At 38.7% G+C, this 18,065-nt stretch overlaps 1 protein-coding gene across 2 annotated transcripts in view; it reads left to right on the top strand.

Annotated features, from left to right (window-relative positions):
• The window catches only part of BABAM2 (BRISC and BRCA1 A complex member 2), a 177,945-nt gene extending 160,616 nt beyond the window's left edge, over positions 1-17,329 (top strand). For both annotated transcript variants that reach the window (XM_075496226.1, XM_075496227.1), the window contains one exon: positions 12,905-17,329. In XM_075496226.1, coding sequence (XP_075352341.1) covers positions 12,905-12,968 — 64 coding nt within the window. In that variant the 3' untranslated portion in view covers positions 12,969-17,329. The remainder of the gene's footprint in view (positions 1-12,904) is intronic.
• The last annotated feature ends 736 nt before the right edge of the window (positions 17,330-18,065 follow it).

Below are 18,065 nucleotides of genomic sequence, written 5' to 3' on the forward strand. Positions count from 1 at the left end.
GAGGAATTCGCTTGGTAGAAGTGGAATATAATAGCACTTTGCTGGAAGACAACTGCTTTGTAGGAATTAAAGGCTAGAATTTAATGTAGGTGGTTCTTAGATAACCAGGGTTAAGTGTTGTTCTAGAAATACCATGATAAACTGTCTGATTTGGCTTCATTAGAGAACTCCATTATGCATTTATCAAAGCTGCTAGATCTATATTAGAGCATGGAATTATAGTTAGGAACTGATGCAAAAAAATGTCCTCCCTTGCTTGAGAGAAAAGAGTAGAGGGAAATACGTGGTTTTGGAAGGAGCTGGGGTTTAATAGCCCAGATAAATGCTGTCGCTTGATCAATTACAAAATAAACAGCTAAGTAAAAGTAGTAGGTGAGCTCCATGGTCTTGTCGTTTGAGTAATGCTTGTAATTGCTCTGTTAAACACAAAGAACGGTCATACTAGGTCAAACTCAACGTTCACGTAGCCCAGTATCATGTCTCTATCAATAGGCAGTAGTCGATGCCTGTGGAAGAGCATGGCAGAGCATGTGGTCGTATTTTCCTGGCATGTTTTACCATCTTCAAGGATTTCTATATCCAGAATTGGTACGTTCCTGTTCAATAGCCCTACCTAGCTTTCCTTCTGTTTGATTGCTTTTTGAACCCACATCATAACGTCACAAGGGATTGCACAAATAACGAGTGGTGTGAAGAAAAAGCTTTGTTGGCTTTTTGCATTCCTACCTCCTGCTAGCTCCAGCTGTTATCCCCTAGCTCTTGTATGAAAAGAGGCAGCAAATAATTAATCCATTGATCCCCGCCACAACCTTTATGATTTTATGAACCTCTTCACGTTTCTTCTGCCACCTTTTCTCCTGCTCTGCTCATTCCTTCTTTCTACAGAACCTGTCTGTGTTTTTGATCGCCCTTGTCCAGCTTCTTTATCCCTTTACTATTTCTGTTGTATTCTTTCTGAGACAAGGAACTGCATGTTACTCATGATACATTCACCATGCATTTATATGGTGACGTAGTGATATTGTCTGGTTTACTCTTTATTCCAGTTCTAATAACGTCTGATTTCATGTCCTGCATACGACTGAAGGTTGCACTGACATTTTAGCACCAAGATCTCCGTACTGTTTTTCAGAGCCTGTGTTTTTTATGTATGTAAAATTGTCTTTTTCCGCACATATCTCTCTTTCGTGTTTGTCAATATTGACTTTTCACCTGGTATTTTATCTCCCAGTCTCCCAGTGCTGTAAGAACCATCTGCAGTTCCTCATAATTGTGCCTCATTTTTCCTTCCCTGACTAAATTGTCAGCATTAGCAAACTTTGCCGTCTTCTTTTGCTCACTTTCGCAGATTGTGTAGGAATATGTTGAACAACACCGGTCAAAACACCCGTTTCTGTGCAGTTCTCAGGTGACTTCACCCTAATAGTACTCATCATTCATTCCTATCTTTTTTTCTTATCTTGACCTGCTATTTATCCACTCATGGATCTTTTCTCCTGCTGCCGTAATTCAGTTTGTTAAAAGCCTTTGAAGAACCTTCCCAAATGCCTGTAGGAAAGTCGAGCAGTGTGTGTCACTTGAATCTTTCTTGTCCACATGGTTTTGGTACCTTAAGAAAATAAGATATTTGTGAAGCCTAAGTATGACTCCTACCCAATAGATCATATTTACTCAAGTCCACTACTGCTGTGCTTTTTATAAATTAATGGTTTCTTCTAACAGTCTCTAACAATTTGTAAGGTACGGACGTAAGATTTACTGCTCCACAGTTCCCTCTATCCTCCCAGACCTTTTTTTAATTGACATCACACTCTTCTGGTACCAAGCTGTTTTAAGCAGGAGGTTACAAGCTATTTAAGAGTTTAACTTTCGCACACTTGAGTTTCTCTAGAACTTGGGTGTGAATATCATCTGGGCCTGCTGATTTGCTTGTGTGTGTTTTGTTGATTTGTTCGTTACCTTTTTGGCTGAGATTTCTGCGCGAGTCAGCTCTTTCAGTACCTCCCTTGTAAAGCAGGGTTCTGGTATGGCAGCCTCTTTAAGCAGCTCCATGGTGAGCTTGGATGCAAAAATCATTTCATTTATTCTTTGTGACTTTATTTCTTCTGGGCGTTCTTTTTACTTTTTGACCGGCTTTTGAACTGTTTGACAAGTTTTATTTGGAGGGCAACAGCTAATTTGTTCCTTAAATTCATTTTTGATCTGCATTACTGTGCTGTTACATAAAAGTTTTAAGAGTTTATTCCTGTCTGTTTTCCCCATTTGGAGAGGTCTCTGACCGTTTGAGAATTTCCTCTTATTTCTAATAGCAAACATATATCTTTTAAATAGCAAAGAGAAATAACTTCTTTAATATGTTTTATATAATCACAGATGTATGGCATCTCATCCCTTTCCTTCTGACTGGTTTGTCCTAATGAATATCCAAGGAGGTTTCTTTTATGTTTTGGTATGTTGCCGTCGGCCCCGGTTGATAAGTGATCTGGCAAAGCAAAGTGGATGGCATGATGAAATCAGTACTTTCACCTGCCAGCAAACTTTGTTTTCAGGGATGCTGGTTGTCAGACTCATTATGGATGCATCATTTCAGCCTCTGAAGTACAATTAAGGGATTCAATAATCTCTTAAAGATCATTCAAATTCTATTATTACTTCTGTGATCTCCTCTCTTCTTGAATCTTTACACTTGTCCTTCCTTACAAGCCTCACTCCTGAATGTGTTTTTGCCCAGTCTTTTCTGCTTTCTCCTACTTCTTACATCATTCCTACTTTCCCCCCTCCTTATTTCATCACATTCTTCACCCTGGGTTTTATACTTAGAAGAGGTTCCTAGTTGCATCTTGTCTGGCATGGACTATCTATAGTAGTATCTCTATCTACCTCCTTCAAATCTACTAAATAATTTGCTAAATAATTGCTCTCCAACAATAGAGTTCAGCGTGCACTTACGTAGCCTAGATAGGAGGAAATAAGAAGTGTCTTGAATAAACAGTATCTCTTTAAGAATTTAACCTTTACCTGGAGTGGAAAAATATGGCTATGGCACTTCAGCAAATAGGAAAAACAGAGCAGGCTTGTCACACTGGAGCTCATAGGACTGGAAATTTCCTGTGAATTAGCACTGTATTTAAAAAGACTGTAGGAAGATTGCATTTTTCCGTGATGGCCTTGGAATATCATTCTCATGATCCACTGGTAAGGAAGTGGAGTGGCCGTGCTGTGACAGAGATATTCCAGTGCCCCCTTTGCAGACACCCTCTACCCCGGCACTGAGTAATCCCCGAGGGGAAAATGGAAGTTAAGAAAGCAGAAGCACAATTTGCTATGATCTAAGACCACAAGCCTTCATCTGACTGAAGCAAGTCTATTTATGTACATTGTGGAGAAGGTGAAGGAAGTGAAGTGTTTATCTCTTGAACTGGCAAGCAGAAGGCATTGATAAAACTGTTTCAAAATGAGAGGTTCATTTTGCTATGTGTGTTTTGGGACACTTAGAGCCACTGTGTCTGTGCAATACACTTCTGTAAATTCCCAAATATCTATATCAGAAACCTGTGAGAGAATAAATCCCAGAATCTTGATTTCCAGATGATTCAAAAAAGTTGCTTGCGTAGTTACTGGCCTTGGTCTATATGCACTGATTATGTCCAGTAGCTGTAATTTTTATCTGTAATTGTCAGTAAAGGTCCATGCGTTTGGGAGCACGTATATTCTTGGAACCAAAGTTGTTATCTTTTGCAAAGCGATGACCCTACTTATGCTGCTGCTTTAAAATAAACGTTAATTGCCAGCCTACATAATGATCTACAGTCCTGGCTCCGCAGCAGTTCCCTAGACCTCCCTTCCTTTCTATTTTGCCTTTAGTCAGGTTGTTATATTTATGGTTGTTTCGTGATTTGAACAGATTGTCAAGATTCATTTTGCTTTATGGTAAGTTGGGCAGCAAAGTCGTCTTAATTTTTACAGCAGAGCTATGTTGAATTCTTGACTTTATTTATAAAATCAATTGATATCATAGTTTTTTGGAACAGACGCACAAATGTATAACCAAATGAAAACTTAATTTTTATTTCTGCTTGCTTCATATGGAGTAAAGCCACCTGTTATTTCTGCAATCAGCAAACCATTGAAAAACATGTCTAAATATAACCATTTCTTGTACCTTTCTCTGTGACTTGAATCAGAAATGGTAATAACTCCAACAAGAATTTCTGGGGGAAAAAGACATTGTTACTAAAATACAGAAAACAGCTTTTGGACATGAGTGACTTTTAATGTTTAAACTTCAGATGTGTACTTAGTTTCACTAGTTCTACTTCCATTTCCTGTTATGGTTTTGGTAGCGCGTGTTTTGTTTGCAATTTTGGAGACGATTTTCTGTCATGTAATATTATGAACTGAGCTGAAGGCAACGGTGTTTCTTAAAAACTTGCATTTTGATGGCTGCCCGCTGCAGACCTCCAGCTCTCTTGATGCTTGATTACTGTCCTGTCCGACAGCCTGGCTGCGCAGTCAGTGCCTTGTGTAGGCTGGCAGGTAGAAGTGGGCATAGGAAGTTTACTGAACTCCTTGTAGGTAAATCTCAGCCAAAGGAGGTAGAGAGATGGAAATATTAGAAGAGGAAGAGAGATTATGTGATGAATTTGTTTGGCACCCAGAAAAAAAAATTGCTAGCAGCGTAATGGCATTGAGCACTGACTCCTTTGTACATTTGCGTGTTCAGCCAGTTACAGTAGCAGTAATTTAAGAACTATTGTCTTGCTGTTGTATAAACACTTCAGATGTTTGCTTGGCATCGCCAGTTTTGGAGATGTATAAAATGGAGAACTGTGTAGACATTGTGTTTCACATAAAAGCAAAATATTTGCTATAGATAAAGCTGCCTAGTAAGGAAATTATAAACCACATCCCAGAGAGCATACCATCAAGAAGCTTAGTTTAGAAACATGAATACATGCCAAGTATCGTTATGTATATTTGAAGTGATAAAGAAATCCTGGAAGGTACCTTATCGTTCTGCCACAGTGCTTGGATAAGTTTTAGTGATGTTCGGATTCAAACGGTGGTTTAGAAATGCTGCTGCCTCCCGAATGCCTAGCGCATGCCATAATAGTCCTGATTTTCATTAGCTCCTGAGCCTTTGCCACTTGGCGCCTGGCCACGTTGTGGGCCTGCCCGCTACAGCCCGATTCCAGCTATGCAACCAAAATTTAGAGAACTATTTGTCACAAAAATGCTGAGAACTATTTGTCACTTCAGTCGCTGTATTAGCTTGGATCTCGAGAGAATGATAATTTGTTTTAACAATCATTTTCTCCTAATAGAGGTGTCGTAAAATGCCTAGCGCAGAAGTAATCTCCTGTTACCCCATAGTCATCCCAAAGCAGGAGCCTGGGTTCTTCTGCTCTGCCTTGAGTGCTCGTGTATCTTTAGCCTGGTGAGGAATGCTGTGGAAGTGCCTGTGAATAAATAGACAACATGGTTCGCCCAATGGAAATATGTTTTTAATGCATTATATATAGTAAAAATAGCAGAGAGGTTTAAATGTCTCGTGTCTGAGTTTACAAGGAAAAAACTATGCCTCGAACGTTGGCATGAGGCCTATTAAAAGAATGGCCTTTCAGTAGGTTTCCACACTTTTGCGTTCAGGCCTTGTTAAATGCAAGGCGTAGAGATGCAGGAGGAAGGTATAACCACCTTGTAAGGACCTAATGAGCACTCATGGAATATGACCTAAATACATACCCACTATTGGAATTAATGTAACAATTTATTAATTTAAGTTCCTTTTGTTAATTAGTACTAATCGTGTTGAATTAGATAGCTCCTGACAAACAGAATTTAAAAAGAAAACAATTATGTAAAAAAAAGGTTGACAACTTTGATTTTGTTGTGTTATAAACAAACAGCAAATCCTAGAGCGTTTGGAGAGTTATGGTAAATATCTTCTACACAGGAGATGAATTATTAGGGGTTCCATGAAGCAAACCAGCTGGCTGTACCTGTGTAGACACAGGAGGACAAACCCTCTTGTCTGGCACCCAAAAGGGATTGTTGTAGGTGTTCAGTATTTTCAAAACAAGTTTTCATTGTGTCAAAACAAGTTGCAACAGGAACATAACAATACAAAGACACGCTACGTATGTATGTATGCTCCGTGCAAAAATACTTCATACTTCAAAAAGTGAATAATCAGGTGATGTTGATAAAGCCTGGAGAAGCTCTTTTATAATTCTAATATGGCTATGCTGTTGAAATAATTTATATAAGAAGATTTGATTGCAAAGTGTCAGCATAATAATACTAGTCTGGGAGGAATAGGTCAAAGACCTCAAGAAGCCTCAGGCTGTCCTCTACTCTGACCTACGCCCTTCTAAGTTCCTATTTTCACTTAATTTAATTGGAGGAGAGGAGAACATTGCTATTCTAGCTAATTTATGAAGATCAGTCATCTCTGGACCGGATTTTTTTCCTGTCAGGATTCTGTGGATTTGAAGAAACTTGTAGATGTCTCGCAACAGCCTTTAGGATGCAGAAGGAAAAATATGGGATGCAAAATGATGCAAATCCTAGAGTTGCAACTCCTCTAAAAGAACTGGACAGCAGTTGGGACAAATGCCTGGGATTCTCAGCTGTATCTAGTACAGCTGAAAGGGGTACAATTCAGTCCTCACCTCGGTCCTGGGGTAAATAATTGTTTGCAGAATATTCAAACATATACTCACTGTAAAACTTATTGGACAATTCAGACAATGGAGGACTGCTGAGGAGAAGGGTCTCCTAGTTATAGACCCTACTCCAGAAGACTTGGAAGGGTTACGTAGAACTATTCAGAGATCCCCGTGACTACAGGAGTGCCTGGCCCAGTCAGATATATTAGCTTGAAAAGGTTCAGGATCAGAATCCCACATTTTTCTGTATGCCTTACCAAGACTAGGAGAAAAGGGATGTATTTATCAAATGTACTAGCTACTACGATTTTGAATACACTAAGGTTGTTCTATAATTAGAGCCTAATATTTTCAGAATTAAACCACAGTCACAAGTAGATACTAAAACATTTTACAAGAATTATCTGGAATATTGAAATAATGGGTAGTATTTAAGAATAAAGTTTTCTCTCAAAGCCAATAGTAGGAAAAATCCAAGTACAATAACCTGAGTCTGTCTTCTGATGAGAAGGAACACAATACATGCACTTGATACGGTGAGAAAAAGTAATGACAGTCCATGTGTCTTTGTGAAAAGATCGAGATTTTGGCTCAAGGGCTTTCATTTGCCAGTAGAGAATGTGCAAGGGCAGAATACCCTGTGCTGGTAGTAGACGTTGCTGTACAGCTAAGTCTGGACTTGATGTGGACCATCAGGATTACTTCATCCCCTTCCTTTTCCTCAAATCATGTCTTGATGGAAAAGACACTTGAAACTCCCACATTTTGAGCTGAAACACATAAAATATATGAGTGGAAGTAGGGCTGGCATGGATGAATTTGAAATCAGCATGCTGAAAAACTTGGTACTCTTGAACCGAGGAGTTTAAGGGGAATCTATTTTGTGAATTACTTAGAAAGATGATTCATCACCCCATGATGAATGTCCTTGTACTAGACACAAAACGCAGAAATCTCATTGGTACACTATTTTGTATGCTTTTTTCCTTGCGGAGTTTGAATCTCTGTGTTCTGCTCCAAATTTCCCATATGAAGATTTTAACAGAAACAGAAACACCTAGACAGCTCTTCTAACTTTATTACACAATGAGCTGTAACTAGAACACCATTGTATAGTTGGCTATAGCACCAGTCAAGCAAAAGCAATAGCAGAAAACAAGAGCGTTACAGTTTTAGAATGCTTTCACCATAAATAATGTGAAGTGTTTGATGGGAGATCGCAGCTACTTAATTTAAAATCTTTGAGATTTTCAGCATAGGAATCTGAAGGCAAAAGGTATTATCAAATGGTCTTCTACCGACTACATTTCCAAAACCCAGCACTAAGTTATACTGGAAAAAACATTACAATTAGAATGAAATTTCACAAAAGCATGTGAATTCTGAGTCAAGTATGTTTTAAGCACTGCAAACCCACACCCTAGGATTTAGACGTGTATGGGCTTCTGGAGACCTTGTACCACAGTCAGTGTTTTATATCACTAGAAAACATGTAAACAACGAGTGATCCAATTCTACCTTCTTTTAGATACTTAACCATTTGCAATAGCAAGACTTTCTTTCCACTGGATAATAAGGTGAAGGAAAGATAAGTGCTTTACTCTCAGCAGATGTCCTTGAGCGTAGCACCTGAAATTCAATGTACTGTATCAAGTGTATATAGTGGTTAACTACAGCAAAATGTGTTGTTTTCTGGAGTGCTGAAGAAAAATTTCCATAGAAACCCCATAGCTTGCTACCTTGAACTTGGAAAATGACCATTTGAGGGAACAAAACAAATAGACAAAAAACAATAGATGCTTACAGTAAGACACTCAACAAAGAGTTAGACATGTGCCTGTATGCGTATGAAGATTGGCACCCACTCTAAGCTGAAAAGAAAGCAACTCTTTAAATACTGTTTAAGCTAAGATCAAAACCATTACAAGAGGGATGCAGAGCCATTGTACTCAACACTCACATAAAGAATATCTGTGGACTTCGCACCAACCAGTTTCTCTGTACTTGAAGGAGCGTTTTATGCGGTTCTTCTGAGCTTGGTGTAAGGTCAGTGTGACACAGACCCACTGAGAACAACGTGGTAGAGTAAACAGAGGAAAGAAGGAACTCCGTGTTTCCCAGAAAAGAGAAAAAGCATTGATCAAAAACTGACTTCTGCCATATGACACAGCCTAGAGAAACCATAGATCAGGTTCTGCATCTTCAGTGTAATTCAACAGGTACCCAAGTTACTGAATTTTTTTTAATCATAGTTCTCTAGAGCTGAAAAGCGTATCTAGTGGATGTAAAAATAATAATTTCAAAACACTTCTGAGATACTTGAAAGTATCATGTGGCGAAGTGTCTGAAACAAAAAATGGAGAGATTTTATGTGAGTTCCTGTGGTGTAGCACAGATTAAAGTTATTGAGGGTGTAAATTTGTGTGAATAGGGTATGAGAAATTAATCTTTTTCCAAAGTTCATGTTCACATTCACGGTTTCTCTGTGCCTGTGTGTGCAGGATGCTGGAGTATGAGTGTTTCTATCAATTTAAAACCTTTCTAAAAGAAACAGTATTCCATGTGAAAGAGGCTCTTACCATCCAGCCTGTGGCAGAGTATCGTCCTTCAGAAAATTTTGTATTTCTTTTGAAGTTATTTCGTGTAATCCATTGTCACATAATATGTCCATGTCATGGTCCTATTTGTGTGGAAACATGTATGCTTTGACCTCAATGCTAGTTGGTTGATAGATGAAACTTACTCGGCCAGTAATTGGTGCTTGTTCTGTTCCTCCTTACTGGTAATCTCTGGACAAAAAAGTCAGCATTTCCATTTCACAGGAAATTCAGATATTTTAACATGTGGTTTTGTCCCAAACTTCAGATGAAAAGAAGAAGTTCTGAAAAAAATTTTGCTTGGAACATATGAAAAAAAAATGCAGTTAATGTGACACTATAACGCATCTGCTAGCAGTAGCACAGTCCCTCCTGGAAGCAGAAATTTTCATGATTTATCCCATCATTCTTCATGGACTGGGTCCTTTGAAGAGACTAATTCTGCTGTTATGTTTATACTTACGACTCCTGTGATGCACCAGGGCCTTGTCTGTGTGACTAGGTACATCATCTCTGAGATGCTGGGCTGCAAATAAGCAGATTAATATCAAACTCGTTGTTTAGGCTCAGTTCTACAAACCAGAACATCTCTTCTCAGGTCAACCCAAACCAGAGTACCTCATTCTTTTTCTTCTTTTCCTGATGAAAACTCAGTAGCATTTCCACAAAAATGCACGCAGCTGGGTAAAAATGTAATTTTCCATTGAAAAAGTCATGTGATTTAAAAAAAAAGAAATTCCAACCAGCTCTAATAATGAGTAATGTCTTTGCTGCCTGTTCTACTCCTTCATATATACCGAAAATAAGTCTTGTTACTTTTATACAGTAACACTTGCCATTCCTTCCCTATATGCAGCGTTCATTAATATGGAAGCAGTTTAACCTCCTTTCTCCTACTTCCCCATCTTTCCTTTTCAGTCTATTAAATGTGCTGTAGCTGATACAGTCCTATCAAGAATATTGTGCTCTTGGATCTCTTTGTAGGGTCTTTTTTGTTTTGTTTTGTTTGGGGGGGGATAATTTATTTGTGTGTGTGAACCATAATTATCCAAATGTTTTTTCCAAAATTTCTTTAATCTCAGATACCTAGGGTGTGTGGGAGAGGGGCAGAAATGGAAAAACATATCCTGGGTAAACATTTGGTACTACATTTGCTTCAGTCTGGACAGGACCACAAATGATAAGGGCAAACTTAAGCCTGTACTTTGAAGTATGGAAAGAAAAAAGTAGACATTTACAAATTATGAAGTACTAATGGAATTTTTGTAGTGTATGGAACATCTCCAAGAGGTTCATATGAACTACTAGTGCAGTAACATCCTCTTTGAAATAGTACATCTGATCAGAATGTAGGGAGGTGTTAGATTTAGTTTTGCAGCAAAGGATACAAGCTCTACTGCAGGAATCAGTGAAAAGAAAGGATGCTGGTGTAGATAAAGATGGTGTGGGAGGGTGTGTGTGGTATCAGAAGCATTCGTTCTGGAATTTACCTAACAGAAAAGTCATTGAAATATAATGCAGTAAGTGTGGTTTTAATACAAAGCACAGAAATGCTGTAAAGGAGGTGCTTCAGAAAAGAAATAAAATGTAGGAAAATACTTCTGCTTATATCCCATTTAATGATTATGAATTTTTACAATTTAGGAAGAAGGAAGTTTTAAGTAACATTTATCAAGTCAGAAAGAAGAGCATGTGCATGGAAGAAGAGTCTTCAGAGAAGCTATTAAAGGGGAAGGAAGAAGCTACTTAAAATAAGCAAGGAGAGGAAATGTAATTCGGTGTTAGGGCAGATAACGCAAGGAGAAATAAAAGGATGATAGATCCTGGCACTGGCAATGTGCAAGTGATATTCCTTGAGCTAGCAAAATGACGTAGAGCTGACCGGGACATACATAGTCTACCATTTCAAATGTGTGCTCTAAACACAGAAATACAGAAATGGCATTCAACTGTTAAGATCAGATGACAGGCATACCTTCTCAGCTGGTTTATGTATGCGTGTGTGCCAGGATGAACAATCACTTTTGTGGGCATAATTATGAGGGCTGCTTTCTGAACTTTGATTCAATAAATCAGAGTGTGTTCTGTAAATACACAGCACGATCTGTGCATGCTATAAAATGTGTGTGCTGGTTTTGCTGCTTTTCTTTTCCATTTCTGGGCTCAGCTCCTCAGTCCAGAAATGCTTTTACTTTCTATTGCTGTGTTAACCTTTGGACAGCATCTTGTGTGTGTTTACAGCTGTTGTACAAAAGCTGACTGCAGCTATCTGTTAATTAAGTTGCCAGGCACAACTTCACAAAGAGAGGGAAGCGTTCTCTTTTGTGATCTTGCAACGTTTTTAGATGTGAGGAGGTATGATTGGTGTTCAGTGATTGCCAAAACTTCTACCTGATACATATCGTGATTGTGAAGATGATCAGCATATGTTTGCTTCAGGAGTTACACCAGCAGAAAGATCAGTAACATAATGAACATCATTGCAGCTATTCTCACTTTGGATTTCTCTCCCCCCGTGCCCGCCCCCCGCCCCGGGGAGAACAGGAGGAGGTTCTCCTTGCATAGAAATTCATAAAGACCAGTGATATGAACAGAAAACAAAATGTTTTTAAAAAAAAAAAAGTAGAGAAAGTGAAAGTTTGGTGCAGAAAGTAGTAGTCAGAATGATGAAGCAGCTTCTAATATAACTTGCAAATAAAGGGTATCATTGGGACACATAAAATATGTTTAGTACACGGTTGAGTATTTCAGTGCAATAAACTCAAAGGTACAGTTCAAACTCAATTTTGGATACTTAGGTTCAGCTCATTTTATGGATTTATGAGTCACTCTATTCTTTGTAAAGAAGACAGACTAAGATCCAAAATATACAAAGCACATCTTAATTTACAGAATAATGTTCTGACTTTCAGAGTCTAAGAAAAGGAATTACAGTTCATCCAGAGTGTTAGTATTTATTCACTACATCTTATGTAAACTACTGCCATCGACAGTGGCTCTGTATTGCGTCAAAGTTTCTGTAAGGAGACAGATAAAGAGCTTATCTCCTGCACGTATTCTGACTTCTTTTCACGGTTTTCCTGCTCCATTGACTTGTCTGTCTTTGGGCCTTTGGTACCATGTGTGAAGCTTTCTTCAACACAGGGGAAAAAAACCCAACTTTTTGTCCCAGAAACATGGTGATCATCAACTGCATCAAGAAGTCGCAGTTATGAAATGCTGCAGGCAGTGGCATAGCCACATTTGTGGCTTACCTAAGTGTTTCTCACTTTTACAGCCATTCAAAGGTTTATTTTCCAGTGCGTAATACAGTTTATCTCTGGAGCTTTGCATTGGATAAAATACGGACGGTTCATCAGGCACTTCTGACAGTGTCAGGTTACTGATGTTGACCACGTTAAGAGGTTAGTGGTGAGGACACTGAAGAAAGAAGTACTGCTGGGTCTAGAAAGCTGAAGCGTATGGGTCTGCTGCATACCAAAAACTTGTAAGAAAAACACTACCCATTTATGAGATCTAATAACGGACCGAGCACGGTAACGTTATGCTTCTCTGTTAAAACCCTGGCTGCATACATGCACACGTCATGGTCTAAGTTTACTCCTTCCTAACCATGCATTTTCTTTTTTTCACTAGGGCATATTTCAAAACGTTTGTCCCTCAGTTCCAGGAGGCAGCATTTGCTAACGGGAAGCTTTAGGCAGCCTCGGGCGCTGAGACGATACTGGACAGATCCTTCAGTCTGCGTGTGTCAGCCCACAAGAAGAATGCCTGGAAGTGGGTTGGACTGTCTTGATAGGTGCTTTCTTGCCTCTGAAATGGTTTTGGTAGCTTCCGTTTTTGCCAGATTTCTGAAACAAAGACCTCACTAGCATGCTTAAAACTGAATATTTGGTATTTGTCCTGTCCCTTCACCTCTGCCACCACCATTCCTTTATATATCCACTGGATTAAATTTTAAAAGGCGTGTTTTGATGTGGTAACATTTTCTTGTGCCAACAATGTCCTGTATGTTATGCCTTGTTTCCTTATCTTCAGATGGTGTAAATTGGATATGTTTTTTTTTTTCTCCACGGAAATACTACGTAATTTGTATATTTAGTTAACATTTCCAGCTTATCCTAAGAAAATATAAAACTGCCGTATGTACCAGGAATGCCTAATGGACTGTACAGTGCCATATTCTGCCTTGGAGGTTTGCATCTCACTGTGGTTGTTATTCTCACAGGTATGGATATGAGTTGCACAGTTCAATTCTCAGTGCCTTTCAAGTTGGTCTGATATTGGCAGGGTGTTAGAGGGTTTTTTTAATATTTCAGTTGAAAGCTCATCTTATATGAAATGCTATGCTTTTACGCTTTGTTTTTATTTCCAGTTGTACGATTTTGGTGTTTTTCTAATGAACTCCCCTTGCCATTACGAAAAAGTTCTACTTCTTTAGTACCAATGCACAAGGAACTAGTTATATAAATCAGTATAACAAAATAAAGCTCTTTCATAGACCTGTAATTTTTCCAAGTAAGATAAATACTGCTAAGAAGCAAACTTACAACAGAGGAATGAATGATGTCTTGGAAAATAACTGATGAAATAATGTAGGGCTATAGGTATTTAGCTTAATGCTTAAGTTCAACATGTCTTCTCAGAAATAATTTTAAGTGTATATAACTGGAAACATTACCCCCCTAATTCTGAAATGCCAAACGCAAAATCCCACCTATTCATCCTTTCTTTCACGCTTGTGTCAGGCGCACCAGTTGGGGCTAACTGTCACAATGTCACTTCCCAAATTAATTTGTAAATAGACCAGGGTACTTTCCAGTAAGGAATAAAATTAACAGTGTATGTTGCTTATAAATGGCATATGGAAAATGTGCCCTACTTCTGCTAAGTATAAGGAACTAAATGAATAGTACGCAGATGATACAGTGGCACTGGAAAACATTTAATTTGAAATTATTCACTATAGCACCACTATCTGCTTATGCAATGAAATCTCATCAAATTACTTGATTGGCAGCATTCGCCTTATCAAGTTAATGTAAACTTGTTATTTTATGTTAAAAGTAGTGCTTTCCAGGGGAATGTCCACCTAGGAAATGCAGATGGGTTTTGAGCAGTGAAGCTTAATAATTAAGAATTATGCAGATAATTTGCTTCTAGAAACTGCAGGTATTTTTAGCTAGTTTACAGCCCAAATTTTAGTTTATGTTTAATACCGAAGTTCTTGGCTGGAAATTAAGCTGCAAACAAAATCAGAAGTGTTATTGCAGATCTACAGAGGAGGGGGCATATTCTGTCCCGTGAGCCTCCCCCTTGTGACTCTCGCTGCATTATCTGAGGGCTGTAAACAGCTCCAAAGGTCTGAGCCTGAATTCCCTCAGTGGAGGCATTGCGTTAGGCTTTTGCTTGCAAACCAAGACTTAACAGCAGATGTGGAGGGTGATGGTTTTATGCGAACAGCAAAACTGTAACTGAACAACCTTAAATGGCTGAAAACCAGGCATTGTTTGGTATACTGGGATGATCTCACATCTGCATTTTTTCAGGTAAAAGTCAAAGCCACACACACACATTCAAGAATAAGCGAACTCTTGTGAATGGGGTGGGAGAAGGAGGACAGCTAATGAAAAACATTTGTTCTCATAATGTTCAAAATCTGATAGAAACAATCTCTAGCATCTTAAAAAGGTAAAAACCAAACCCTCGAGTTGCATCAGTAGATTCCTGGAATCTTACATTTTATAACCTTGCGTTCGATTCAGTGTTGTAGTGATTGCCCCATGAACACAGCGTTCGCTTTGTATAGCTGATTGTCCAAGTGGCACTACTATTTGGGTTTTTTTATCTCTTCAGAACTTACCGTGATTCAAAGGCTAGGAATTGCAAAACATTTCAAAAGGAGGTCCACTCTTTAGATTTAGTACACGCTTTCAACCAAAAATACATCCTTCACCTCAGTCCTAGTAATTTTGGACAAAGGACTGCTTTATTATTAAAGGACTGAGAGTTTTAGAAGCCATGCAAGAAAAGACTTCGAGGATATAAAAAGCCTAAACCAGCAATTCCTTCTGTTGAATTGAATAGTTTCACCAACTTTTCTCTAGCATATGTGGAAACAAACTGATGGTTTCAGTCTAACTTTACATCATGCTACAACTGGTAGTATTTAAAAAAAAAAGAAAAAGGTAGAAAAGTTGAGAAACTGAACTGTTTGTGTTTAAGAACAAGTCTGCAAGCCTACCAATTTTCAGATTCGAAGAAAAGGCATTTTTCTTACACTTAAGGAATATTTTCTTCATTTCAAAGCCACCCTGCACTCTTTGGCCTGCACAGTATTTTATGGAGCCCTTCCTGAGAGTTCTCAGAAGAAGGTATTGGGGGTGTTAGCACTACAAATGGGGTACTGGGAGGAAGAACATGGAAAAGTGAGTGAACTCTTCTCTCCAGAAGGAGGATTACCATATAAATACTACATCAGAAAAGAGAGTTAGTTTGAATAATTTTATATCAAATCAAGTATGTTTTGAAGGTGTTTAAGTTAGCCACAATAGTTGTAATCTAATAAGTTGAAGTTATTTCTGTTATCTCCTGTTTTATGATAATATCCATTGTGGCCAGTTTAATGGCAATGAGACTTTCAGCGCTTTCTTTCCCATGATGTGATATATGCAATTAAAATGAGCAGTTAGGCTAGTTTCTTTGCTTTATGAGATCCACAAAACATAAAGAAAAAATAGAGAAAAATAGCAGTGTTATGAACATATTGAAAAGCCTAAATTCTACTCTGTCATAATTTTGATTGAAAGAATGCAGTAAGTCTCTAGTTACTAAGCCCCATTAATGCACGATTTTCCAAAGGTCCTTAAAGTGCAAACTTAGTCAAGCCTTTATTCATCTGCATATGTCATCCACTGTGCTAGAAGTAATACCAAATCTTTCGGATTCAAAGTTCAACTTTTTGTGAACTTGCTGGAAAGACTGGACAAACAGCTGGAAGCATAAATAAAAGTTAACTGTATCATACGTAGTTTGGCCTTCAGTGATCTTTCTGTTGTGCTGGTCATCACTTTGTTGATCAGCAGGTTTTGTTTGCTGAATCAGCGTTTTCAGTATCATCTGTGCCATTGAACACCCTCCCATTCATATATGAAGTAGTCTTGACTCAGTTTTTGAGAAGAAATCATTGCTAGAATTAGCACGGATCTCCTACGCGTTGTTAGATCCTCACTAGGCATATTTCTCTGTGTGTTTCCTTCCTCTCATCCTGTCTGGCACTTGCGGCAATAAGCGTCTTTGGTGATTCAGTCGGGAGATGAGATTTAGCAATGAAGTGCAGTACCTTAAGTCTTACTTCAGGTGGTTTTACAGAAAGAGACTTCTTAACCTAGGAAAGAGGGGAATAGGTTTGGTTAGTCTCTGCCAAGCAGTGCCTCCTAATACAAGGCTTGGGGGTGCAGCAAAGGTCAAAAACCTGTTCAAGTGGTGAGTAGGGACTGCTGCTGGGACATCCTCCTACTCCCATGTCAGTACCCTCAACAACCGGAGAAGCATGTGAGGGTCACCCCTGCAGGTCTGAAATACGTTTCTAATACCGCGTCTACGCCGCAGCAATACATGAAGGGGTAGTGTCCTCGGTCAGTGAAGAAGGGCAGTTTCTCACCTTTCCAGCTTTGTGAGAAAGGCGTGCTGCGAGAAGGTAACAAGCTTCGGACACGGCTTCTGACCATGACTGTTAATTACAGGGCGCTGTCCCTGCCCTGTGAAACAAATGAAGTGTGTGACCAAACTTGACTGCCAGGGAATGCTCTTCCCTTAAATTACTTAGGTGTCTCTGATTGATGTATTGTAATGCTCATTAAACCTAAAGGTTACACTATTTCTTACTTCTTAAATGTTACTGAAAATCCCTTAAGTCATCTCCTTTTCAGTTTTTATTTTCAGGTGTCTGTAATGTTCTGGGACAATTTTGTTTCATCCTTACTAGTTACTGGTATTTTTAGCAACTTTGAGGTTTATGTTTTAACAAGGCAACCAGTAGTTGCTCCAAGTGTGTGCCAGCGTCGTATGAACCTACATTAAATACAGAATGATTTGATGTGAAAATAATCAGTCTCACTGTAGAAACTGTTTTTTATTTATTAAGCTAAGTATTGTATTCTCCACAGCAGAATAATTCTGAGAAAATACTCTGTTGTTACCCAGAACAGGTGCTGATGGCATTGGATACATTTTTTGCACCAAATCTTAGTTTAATTTGCATCTTAGCATCAGCAGGGGGAAAGTGTATTCTCCTTTTCTGAAGGAAGCCTGCACCTAAATAACCCATTGATCGGGCTATATCTTTTCCTGTTTGTACTTGGAAACAGTAGGGTTCGTCCCTATGGGCAAAGCCAGTAAAAGTCTGGACAATGTACATCAACTGTACAGGGGTTTGTAATTTTATTTGTTTTTAACTGACTTCTATAGATTCAGCAAATAATGTCAAGCTTTGCGCTGGGGGAAGGTAAGCAACACAAATATCAGAAACATGCAAGTAATTTCAGCTACGTGAGAAATAAGACCTGCAGTCTAATATTCTACAAGAACTCAAGGGTTCTGCCATATATTTCTAAGCACATGGCTTGAAAAGCCATGGTGTGTAGGTGATTTTAGTGGTGCTTTTCCTATTCTGTTCCCTGTCTTACGTTTAAAAGCTCAATTCTTGGTTCCAAGGCACTGCACAAACACCATTTTGTTAAAATGGTAGTTACCAAGCAAAAAGGCAGGGGGGAAACTGGGATCAGCTGCTGAAAAT

The sequence above is a fragment of the Mycteria americana genome, chromosome 3 (assembly GCF_035582795.1).
Source record: "Mycteria americana isolate JAX WOST 10 ecotype Jacksonville Zoo and Gardens chromosome 3, USCA_MyAme_1.0, whole genome shotgun sequence".
Taxonomy (NCBI): domain Eukaryota; kingdom Metazoa; phylum Chordata; class Aves; order Ciconiiformes; family Ciconiidae; genus Mycteria; species Mycteria americana.